Source organism: Dicentrarchus labrax, unplaced genomic scaffold (genome assembly GCF_905237075.1).
Source record: "Dicentrarchus labrax unplaced genomic scaffold, dlabrax2021, whole genome shotgun sequence".
Taxonomy (NCBI): domain Eukaryota; kingdom Metazoa; phylum Chordata; class Actinopteri; family Moronidae; genus Dicentrarchus; species Dicentrarchus labrax.
Genome location: NW_026136702.1, coordinates 26,284,670 through 26,296,675, shown reverse-complemented (window position 1 = coordinate 26,296,675; position 12,006 = coordinate 26,284,670). Strand labels below are relative to the sequence as shown.

At 38.5% G+C, this 12,006-nt stretch overlaps 1 protein-coding gene across 3 annotated transcripts in view; it reads left to right on the top strand.

Moving 5' to 3' along the window:
• The window catches only part of shtn1 (shootin 1), a 67,571-nt gene that overhangs the window by 38,705 nt on the left and 16,860 nt on the right, over window positions 1–12,006 (top strand). For all 3 annotated transcript variants that reach the window (XM_051423955.1, XM_051423944.1, XM_051423965.1), the window contains exons 5-7: window positions 3,456–3,630; window positions 10,737–10,834; window positions 11,925–12,006. In XM_051423955.1, coding sequence (XP_051279915.1) covers window positions 3,456–3,630; window positions 10,737–10,834; window positions 11,925–12,006 — 355 coding nt within the window. The remainder of the gene's footprint in view (window positions 1–3,455; window positions 3,631–10,736; window positions 10,835–11,924) is intronic.

The following is a 12,006-nucleotide window of genomic DNA, read 5'->3' as shown; positions in this document are numbered from 1 at the left end:
TTTCGCTTATAATGTTGTCAAAGATGGATATGGGCTTTGGGTCAGTGTTTGAATTAGAAAAAAATATGCCAGGTGCCAGACCGTGGGGTCAGGAGGACAGAGGATTTTGGAGGCAGAAGCAGAAATCTAAGATTGTGTGTAGCAGCACATTATTGCCTCCCCTCATTGCTTGTTTGGACAGTGAATGAGTTAGTGAACCAACACCACCCTGTGTACCTGCATATATTAGAAAGTGGCAGTATAATTAATAAGTTACGGTTAAACAGAAGTCTATTGTGCACATACACACTTGAAGCTGCTGCTCTTAGGATAAAAAGTTAGTTTAGGATGTTTGGAGATTAGATTTATAACAATAGATAGAGTTAATGCTTTCTAAAGTTCTTCATGCAGCAACATATACTCTTTTATTTGATTGTTTTTGTATAATTAGTTAGGGCTGTGTATTGGCAAGAATCTGCAGATACGATACATATCACATACAGGGGTTACGATTCAGTATATTTCCATATATTACAATACTGTAAGCAAAGTGATATATTGCAATTTTTAGGGACCGAGCCAGCGACCGCTGGAGGTCCCTATTGTTTTTGCTCGATTTCTTACCTATTATTATTATTTTTAGGCCACTTCGACTGCGTTTTTGCCCCCCTGAACATATACGAAAACTAAATTTTATTTGGCAAAGTGGTCAGGCCTGGTAAAAATTGTTATATTCTATGCGTCACTTTCAGGTCGGCCACTAGGTGGCGCTATTATCATAAAAAGTGCGTTTAGGCTAATAACTTCTGCATAGTTTGTTGCACATTCAAAAACCTTGTATCAACGCGTTCAGTGAATTTTTTTTCGTTAGAGCGCGAAAAGTCCTTAAACTACTTTTTTGTGTTCCTACACGCTTTGTCCGATTCGCACAAAATTTTACACTTAGCACCTGGGGACCGCCCTGGCTAAAAAAGTAATTCGAATTTATCGGATCTGCTTCAAAATTTGTCAGTACAGTCAAAAAATGTTGCTGATTAAAGGTTGTGCTATTTACGACATTCCGTCAAACCGAAGGGCGTGTCCGTGGCGTGCCGTCAAAGTTGGCCATTTTGAATTTTGCAGCCATTTTTTGCCCTGTATTTGAACAAACTCCTCCCAGGCAATTTATTGGACCAACATCAAAATTGGTCAGTACAGTTAAAAAACAGCAGCTGTCTACGCGCCAGTAGCTAGCCAACGTTAACGTTAGCCACCAACCCAGCACGAACAAACCGCACGGAGAGCCAAGACAGCCAGTCAGCACCACCGAAGTGCGCAGAGCCCAAGCCACACAACACACCACACAAACATGAAACCAACCTAGCCAACACCAGCACCCACCTGCCACTGTCTCCTCCATGAGCGACAACGGGGCGCCTCCGCCCCAGATGCTCCCACATTGCCAAATGGAGTTGGCATACCACACCAGCACAACAGCAAAGAGCGCAAATAACAACACCTTCACGTTTGGGACTAAATTTGAAGTATTCCCATACCTTCGATGATTTAGGGCAAGCTGTTTTTTTAGGACTTTTTTATTGGCGATATCAAGTTTTATAATTTTAAGTTCTACTCCTATCATTTGATCAGATCCAGCTCAAATGTGGTCAGAAAATGCAAAACATATGGTTGATATATTTATTTATGATAAGAGTCACATCTATGTGATCATATCCGGTAATAGTGGTAGCGCCACCTAGTGGCAACAGGAAGTTATCATAACTTCAGTGTACATGGTCCAATCTCAACAAAACTTCACATTTGACAAGAGTCCCGCCCTGAACACGTCTAAATGACAATATTCAGATATAGTGAGAGCGCCACCTACTGCCAAGAGGAAGTAAGCGCTGTGTGGCAATTTTGATCTGATTTACGTGAAATGTTCATGTTGTGGTCCGCACGTGTTACGATGGCACGTGATGCGGCCGCAGCATGCCCCGAGTTACGTGGAGTGCGAGGTCCCGCCCAACGCTGCTTGCAGCTTTAATTGAAAAATATAATTTTAGGAAAACTGTAATAGTATAACGAACACACTACCTTATGCATAATATCTGAGTTAAAATGCAAGTTAATGTGCACCTGGATAGCTCAGTGGGTAGAGCTGGCGACCCATGTACCGAAGCTGAGTCCTTGCTGCAGCGGCCCAGGGCTCAAATCCAACCTGCGGCCCTTTGCTGCGTGTCATTCCCTCTCTCTGCCCCCCTTTCCTATCTGTCTTCAGTTGTCACTGTAATAAAGACAATAAAAGCCCCCCCCCCCAAAAAAAGCAAGTTAATGCAATATGACTCCTTATTTGTCACTGTAGGTATACAGTGACATTTTGTTTGGTAACTCTCAGTGACTAGCAGCATCAATAAAATCAAGATAAAAAACAAGATAAACAAGGTGCTACGTCTACATTTGTATTTATTACAGTCCCTGTAACATCCAACTTCGTAGGCCTCAGTTATCTAGCAGTTGGGGTTTAAACACAAAAATTAATACAGTATTTTTAAGAATTGATATATCACAATATCACAAAACAAAATGTGATATTTTTCAATATTTTCATAAAACCCTATAATTAAAGAGGTACTTCACCCTAAAACGCGTTTTTTTTAAGCAGCTGGAGTTAAAAATAGCTCAACAAGCCCTCTACTGTTTTAAATCACTCTAAACTTTGTCCAATGCTGACATAGAGTCAACCGTTTGGTTAACGTCATGACATTTATATAAAAAAAACTGGTGAGGTGGGCTACCCTCTAATCAGAAGAGGGTAGCCCACCTCACCAGCATCCGCTTTGAGTGGGAGACTGTGAAACAAATGTATACTTATCAGGACGCATCATTTACTGGAGTTTATGCTAATTTTTGCTAACCCTCTACTGAAGGACTTATACTTTAGATGCTGTAGAAGACTGCAACCTTTCCCTTAATTCCACACTAAGAGTCCCCCAACAGACACAAACACATACCGAAGAGTTAGCCTCTCTGAGCTACAACACAACCGCTAGCTCAGCCACAAAACAGCCGTTAGCTCACACAGGTAGCACACAGAAGGGGACTCTCTGTGTTTCCACCACGGATCCGGAGAGTTGGACAGCAGCTACCCATGGCTGGTTAGTTCTGAATACCACCTTGCTCTTTCTGCTACATTGCTGTGGTCAGTCTGTCAATCACTGCGGCCACTGTTGGGGCCACGCCCCTAAAGTCAGTGATCTTTCCAGGTCTCTGATACATTTAAAAAATTTGCTGAGAGGGAGAGAGCCAGCAGAGTGTGTAGTTATACTTTAATTGTAAAATGTTGCTACGTTTTTGTAGGTAATGTAAACAGTGAATAACAGCACTTATAAAGGACTTGATTTTTTAAAATATAAAACACGTAGTACCCTGAAATAATTTGCAATAGAGTGACACTGATATTCGTGTTTGTTTCTCTCTGTGCGTCATCTCTGTAGTTAAACCGTCAGAACCGCTCTCTGAAGAGGAAGAGCATGATGCTGCTGTCCCACATCAGCCCAGAGACCATCACAGAGATCAACCTTGAGGATGAAGAAGACGAGGAGGAGAGTGAGGAGCTACAGGTAGCCAGCAATGTCTGCCTCTCCTCCCAGTGCCAGACCATCATCTCAGGTACGAATGTCTCTAACTCCACTGTTTCAGTTGTGATGTATGTCACATATTTACCAGTAAGTTATTGTAGCTCTAGCCTTGTAGGAACAGCCAAACTATTTTGAACATTGAGTTTGACAGCACAATGCCTACCTGTTATCAGCCATTGATAATGGTAGAGGGAATAGTATCTCCTTTACATGTCAGTGGAGTGCTACTCAAAGTATGAAAACAGTTGCATGATGTAAATGGACTGTACTTAGATAGTGCCTTTCTAGTTTTTTCGATCACTCAATGTGCTGTATACTACATGTCCGATTTGCACACATTCATACACTGATGGCAGTTGGCTGCCATGCAAAATGCCAACTTCTCACCAGAACGGTAACTATGCATTAACACACAGTCACACACTGATGCACAGCAAGGAGTTCAGTGTCTTGCTCAAGGACATGCAGTGAAAGGAGCCAGGGATCGAACCGCCAACATTCCAATTAGTGAACGACCCGCAGCCGCAGCCGCCCTGATGTCTGCTGCTATGTATATTTTTCAGTTTTCTACATTGAATTGAACTTATTATGAAAACTGCACATTTATAACAGAAACCCTGTGTTGAACCATATTAGGAATTCTGAAAACTGCGGAATATGTTCATCGACTGCATTTTTAAAATAATTTCTTTCTATAATATCTGCACATGGCAAATCTTGGTTATGGCAAATAAAGTGAAAAAGCAAATAAAACACATGGTTAAAGCCTGTCCAACACCTACACTATATTAAATTTTATTTGTATAGTGCCAATTCATAACAGAAGTTATCTCAGGACACTTTTCAAATAGAGCAGGTCTAGACCGAACTCTTTATAACATTATTTACAGAGACCCAACAGTACCACCATGAGCAAGCACTTGGCGACAAGGGCAAGGAAAAACTGCCTGTTAAAAGGCAGAAACCTAGGACAGATCCTTCGGCTCTAGGTGGGTGGTCGTCTGTCTCGACCAGTTGGGGTGAGAGAGAGAGAGACAGACAGACAGACAGACAGACAGACAGGTGCACAGCAACAACAGTATTGGCAATGGCAATATACTTGCTCTCAATTATTAATCCAGATTTAGGGCCTTAGGTCTTCATCAGATAAAATTCCTTTATAAATGAAGTCTGAATACATTTAACATAATGTAAAAAAAAAAAATCCAATAATTCGAATTTTAGGCCTTAAAATATCTTAAATATACTGGCGGAACACATTAGGAATAGTAAGGAAATACACAGCGTTACTTTAGGCAAGACCACTCACAAGATAGCATTATATGCTGATGATATTTTACTTTTTCTTTCCATCCTGAGGTATCAGTTCCTGCTACTATGTCAATAATCAACTAATTTGGTTCCAATCTGAGGCCATGCCCCTGGGGAATTACGGTAGCACAAGCTCAGATACGAATTTCCCGTTCAGGTGGGCTACTTCAGGCTTTGTTTATCTTGGTATTAAAGTGTCACCTAATGTTGAGGACCTGAGGAGACTTAATTTTGTGCCTACAATCAGAACAGTCAAGAATGACCTTGAGAGATGGCATGACCTTCCCATCTCCTGGATGGGAATCAGTCCTTTAAAGATGAACATAATCCCCAGGTTGCTTTACCCTATGCAGATGTTACCATTATGGTTACCAAAGACGGTTATCTTAGATCTAGGAAGGGCCTTTTCGCGATTTATTTGGCACAATAAAAGACCCAGAATCAGAATTAAGACTTTACAACTGCCAGTGGAACGAGGGGGCGTAGCCCTACCCAATCTGAGATATTATAACTGGGCCTGCCACACCCAAATAGTCTGGGACTGGCTCCAGTCTCATTTAAAATCTGAAGCGGGTATTGATGAATGGTTCTCCTCTCCCCACTCCCTACTGAGCAAACTCACAAATTATGGAAAAAAGAGGTCGCCAGACATTAAGCGTAACCCTATTATTTACAACACTATCAGAGTCTGGCAAGACATTACAAAGCATTTTTGGGCAAACGCTTCATCTTTTGCATTAACGCCTGTGACAAGGAATGATGAGTTCGCCCCAGGAATTAATAATAGTGTGTTTGATAGTTGGCATAAGAAAGGCATCAGGCTTATTTGGGATGTATACCAGGGTAATACACTGATGTCCTTTCAACAGCTTCAACGAAAATACAACATTGCATCTGAACACTTTTATGGGTATCTTCAACTCCGTAGTTTTATTCTGTCAAAGGTGAAAAATCTCCACACAGGCACTCCCTCTCTCAGTGATATAGATTTATTTATACTGAATTGAAAAGACACAAGACATTTTCTCTCTCATTCCTATTTGCTGCTCTACTCCTTAGATCCATCGGATATAAGGAAGGTGATACAGAAGTGGGAATGCGATCTTGGTGGGCAATTTATCGAAGATGACTGGCATGAAGCAATAGTCTCTACCAAAACCACATTTATTTGCAACCGAATGAGAGAAACCCAATATAAGATACTCCATAGATCCCACATAACACCATTCATTCTTAACAAGATGGATAACCGGACCTCTCCCCTTTGCATCAAATGTAAATTGTCTGTTGGGACATACATTCACTGCTTCTGGGAGTGTCGTTTGATTGTAAGGTTTTGGAGCAATGTAGACTAGGAATTGAGTAAAATTTTCTCACTTAAAGTTACAAAGGATTCTGGCCTATTCATATTACGTTTGCCTTCAAAACCATTATCTCTGAGCAGAACAGATTTTAAACTCTGTGACAAACTTTTGTTTCTGGCTAGGAGATGTATTATACAGCAGTGGATAAGTGACAAACCTCCAACTGTCACACAATGGTACCAAGAAACGTATGAAGTTTTACCCTTAGAAAGACTTACTGTGTGTGAAAGGGGATGATAATTTATTTCAGGGAACATGGTCGGCCTTTCTGAGGTACTTGCGCCCGCCCCTCCGGGACACTGTAAATAAGGGGAGATATGCTTTAGACTGGAATACTTCCACTGGAAGATTTATGTTATTATATCTGTTATTGCCAGTCTCTAGATCTCCCCTTCTCTGCTTTTGCTTTGATCCTATTTGTCTATCTACTTGTATATATAGTTTTGTTGTACTGATGGTTTTATTTGATTTATTTAGGTATTTTAAATTTAATTTTATTGTTTATCTGTTTTTATTTCATTTACTTATTTATTTTTATTAATGTCATCCACCCTGTTATTGTTATTGTACTTGTATAATTTATATTTTTACTTCCACTATACATGGGTGAGAGAAGGCCCAGTATGTGTATAGGGTGACTGATGCGACAGTTGGTGGTGGCGGTGGGACTTTTTATTTATTTATTTTTTTTATTTATGTATGTGTGTATGTGTATGTATGTTTATATGTGTTTATGTGTGTGTGTATGTATGCATGTATGTACATATATATATAAATATTTTTTTATTTTGTTTTATTTATTTATTTTTAATTTTTTTTTCTCTTTTGTTTTCTTCTTTTCTGCTACCTTTTCTTTATTTACTTATTGATTTATCTTTTAACGTTTTGCGGTAAGGACAGTTGTGAGCTACCTGAAGTCATTTTGGTTTGGATGGTGGTTTATTTTCCTTCCTTTTTTGATATTTTTGTGAATACAGAAAGCACTTGTATGTTGGTTATGTTCTATTTTGATAAAAATCAATAAAATCTATTGAAAAAAAAAATATATATATATATATATATTTTTTTTTTCAAAAATTATTTATTATATATATATATATATATATATATATATATATATATATATACATCTTAAATCTGATTTTGACAGGTCTTCTTACAAAATACAACAAACATGGAATAGATAGTTTTCCCTTTATATCCTTTGCATTTTTGTTGCCCGTATGGATGCAAAATAGGCATTAAGTTGCATTCATAATGTTCTTAAAAAGGTCTCAAAAGTCTTAAATTGAATATGTTGAACCCTGTCCATCAGTGACCATCAGTGTTCCAGATTCTTTGTTTTTTAATCATTTGATAATTTTGCTGTGCAAATTTTTAAAAAGTGCAGTCATCTGTATTACAGTAGCCTCAGTTGACATTTTTTTCAAAGTATATGCTGTATTTGCTAAATATATATATAAAGAAAATCTAAAATATAGTGAGCCAAAAAATTACTCACCTGTAATCTGATAAACTAGTAAGTGACTAGCAGTGTCACTTTGAAATGTAGTCAGTTACTGAATTCAAATTACTTACTAATTATTTTTGTTATTAGTAACATAATCGGTTGGATTACAAGAAAAAATTCTCATGGGGTGCAGCAATACAGCAGTGTATCTGGGAGCTAAACGGTGAAGTGCTTTATAGGTGATCATTAAAATCTTTAAATCAGTTCTAAAACTGACTGGAGGTGAAGTGAAAAGAGGCTAAAACAGAGCTGATATGATCTTGTCTTCTTGTGTTAGTTAAAAGAAAGCAGCTGTGCTCTGTACCAGCTGGAGAAGCGAGATGGCTTTTTGGCTTAACCCTGAATACAAAGAATTGCAATTGTCTGGCAGGGATGAATTTTTCAAGATTAGGCAGAGAGAGAAAGGACCTGATCTTCAAGATGCTCCTGAGTTGATAAAACATGTTTTAACAACATTTGCAATTTGGACACAGCCACAAAAATTCAAATATTTTCATGTCAAATAAAATTAATTTAGCTAATTCAGCATTTTCAGTTGATCAAATCAAATAACACCAACTGTCCTCTGTGATAATTGATGAATTTTTCCGTGTTGAAAATCATGGCAATCCCATGGTGTGTGTTGGAGCTCATTGGACAATGGAGTAACATGAGATTGCCCCCGTTCCCCATATCGTGATCTGTAGAGCCCAGAGGGTTCATAGAGAATTATCATGAAAAAAGTTTCATCCTTGACAATGTAACTATAAAGTAATTACACTTTTTTTTTAAAATGTCATCTGGGCTGAATATAGTTACTTATTTTTTGTAATCTGATTACTTAAAGGACCAGTGTCCTACAGTGGCTGCGAAACTCACAAAAACACAACAGGCCCTATCAAGAGCCAGTGTTTGGTTTGTGTGTTCTGTGTATTTTTAGCAAAATAGCAGTTCAACATGGTGGCCTCCTTGGAAGGCGACCTGTAGCATCTGTAGATAGAAACGTCTCATTCTAAGGTAATGAAAACATAATCATTCTTATTTTCAGGTGATTATACAGAAAAAAACACACCTATAAATATTATATTCCATTTCTGACAATAGATCCTCCTAAATGTTACACACTGGAGCTTAATCCTGATTACATGTAATCAGTTACTACCCAACACTGTTAACTAGTAACTACATCCAGTATATTCTGTGAGTCTTAAACTATGTTAAGTACAATACTAGCGAACTACTTCCAGTTTCATCCAGCTGTCCCTGGGAAATGTCACGGTCAGTTCCTTTAGTCAACCAGTAATTATACCCCGGGTGATAATGGATTCATACTCCATAATGCTTTTCTCATCATGATGTTCGAGGCTGCTGGCATTAAAAGCGAGAGATAATCATGTCATTTGCAAATGATATACTCGGATGTAGAAGATGATTGAATACAGAAATAAGTTGACTTGCTCAAAGATTGTGGGCTTTTTATGTTGAAAATTCATAATTGCATGTTAATGGACAGCTAGTCAAAGCACGTCCTGTCAGGGAACACATGGGATACTTGCATTCTACATGTTTTCACTTTTACCATATAAGGTTTAGACTGGATATGATCAAACGACATCTGTTTAAATTCTGAGCTGAGCCCAATCACAGTTTTGTCCATTAGAATACTTGTCCTACTTAACAAAGGGCATTCCATCTCTCCCCAAAAACAATTTCAGGTGTCAGCAACCTTTTTTTGCTTAAGTACCCCTCTAAATGTCTCAGCTGGGTCCTGCTGTGAGCTGCTTTGTGTTAGAAGATTTAATCTGTGTGTAATTTCAACGATTTAAGAACAAAAGTGTTTCTCAGATTTCCTGGACACAGAAATTCCTACATTTTAGTGTGAGGCAGATGAGTGACTTTAGTTCAGTACAGTCTGTTGATGCTGCTATTGCTTTTTTTATTCATACCCATTAAATTTTGTTTTGCAAACACATATCACAAAGAAAAACATGCATGGCTAATGCAGTATATTCTACTGTTGTTCTAAGATTTTTACTGCTGTTCTGCTGTAAACACATATATGAAATATTCACAATGTAAAGGCAACTCAAATCTTGTACTTCATCACATGCTGGCCTCTCATATTCAGTTACTGTGGTATAACCAAGTGTGAACATAGTGTGACATCACTCATTGTTTTGTGGAATACCGTTCTGAAGCCTCAAGTTTGGCCTTTTGGCCGTTGTCATTGCGGTTTTTCGGAGCCAGCAGTGGTGACATACTGCAAGTTCAGCAGCACTCATTGTCTGTCCATAGCAGGAAACAATGGCGGCTCACCTAGTCACATATGTTCTTGTATTACAGCTGAACACTACACTAAAATATGTTTTTGAAACTATTACAGCGCAGTAATAGAATCTTGCTTCATATTTGATCAGCACTGCCTAGTTTGACAGTTTGATCTGAGTTTGGTGCGTTGAGCTGGACGGACTCACTGAGCAAGGTGGCTGCACCTTAACCCATACCCTGCTGTCTGTTTTACTCTAAATGGAACCATAATTTACCAAATTAACATCATGTTGTATGGATGAAGACTGAAACTAGAGATTGAGACCATAAACTCATTAGGAAACTTTTTCTCATAAATCAAGTGAGAAGAAGGGTAATTTCTCCAGAAGACTCAATACTATTAGACTTCTTCTTTGCAGCCCATGGAGCTGCACCATGCCGGCCATTAGAAATTGGCTTTACTTCACAGACAGCTCTGTCCACTAATTATATACTGTCAATGGATATAACTGGTATTTCCTGAACATTGTATCTAGGCCAATCACACTAACCTTGGTTGTACCACAGGTTATATTATTACAGCCGATGAATATGATGCATAATATTTAGTCTTTGAGTCTTTACATACTCAAAATAAAAATGTAATCCAATCTAATATGTAATAAGGAACACTGTTGAACACTGCTTTGATTTTCTATGTTTCAGAGCTACAAAATAAGTTAGAGGTGACACTAAAGGAGAAAAGTCAAGCAGTCACTGATCTTGAGGCAGTAAGAGAACAACTGAGAGAAACCAGAGAAAAAGTAAGTTTACTTTTTTGTTTTGTTTTTTTTCCATTCACAATATGTTTTTGTTCTATGTCAGGGGCAAGGCTATCAAATTGTTGAAAGCTAAGTGATACTAAGAGTTTCAACCTGCAAGGTATTCGGCAAGTGAACTTACAAGTTGCAACTGGCAGATAGCCTCTTCTCTTCCTTTGTAGCTGTTTTAGTCCTGCATCTGTGCCCAACTGGGGTCGGATGTGCACATTATCCACCTTTTTTACTAAGAGAAGGTGGGCTTTTAACCCCAGTCAGCAGCCAAATTTAAATGAATGAGATAAATTAGCATTGATGACAGTAAGGGCACCACAATATCTTTTTACTAGCAAGGTGATGTTTTTCTGAGGTGCAGTGAGTTTTTTTTTGCGTCAACAGTGAGAACACATTTTTGTGCTGTTTTCTCACTTTAGGTAGCGTGACTTGGCTCTTTGTATGTTAGATTTGTCACAGCAAAGGTAATCTCTGTAAAGTATGTTTGAGTGGACTCATGTCGAGAGCAAAACAGGCGGAACGCATTGGCCGAAAAGCAATATTTCAAAATATTGGTTATTGTCTGACAGTTTAGCTTTTTATTAGCTTTTTTAAATGATTTATCTACATTTATATGCAGGCATCTGTTTATAGAGCTTAACCAAAATGTGTTCTCGTCATTTTTGTGTATGAAGTTGCTAATTGGACTGCAGAGGAAGTCTCGGCCCCTTGACACTGGAAGCCTCAAAACATTAGCATACATAGCTGTTGCATCCAGTGGCTAAATCATTAGCTCACTCAGGCTTCACTCCTCAGCTGCAGTGTCAACTTATTCAAGCTACAAGGTTACTTGCTGGTCGCCAGCGGTTCACTGATGGCTCACAGCTTGGTGTTTCAGTTCATGTAGATTAACAGATGAATAAATTAAAAACCTGTTGCGGTCTGGAAGGTTTGAAAGAAAATCACTGTTACAGTGAAAATAGTGACTGTAAATAATCACCCTCAATGTCATGTCCATTTTGACAGTAACAGTGAAACATAAAACAAACTGTATTTCTATCTCTGTATCTATTCTCTACTCTGTCCCTTCTTATATTCGCAGCTGCTGAAAGAGAAACATGATAACACTGTCTTAATTGCTGAGACAGTGCAGCAAAAGAAGCTCCTAGGGAAATATAACAGAG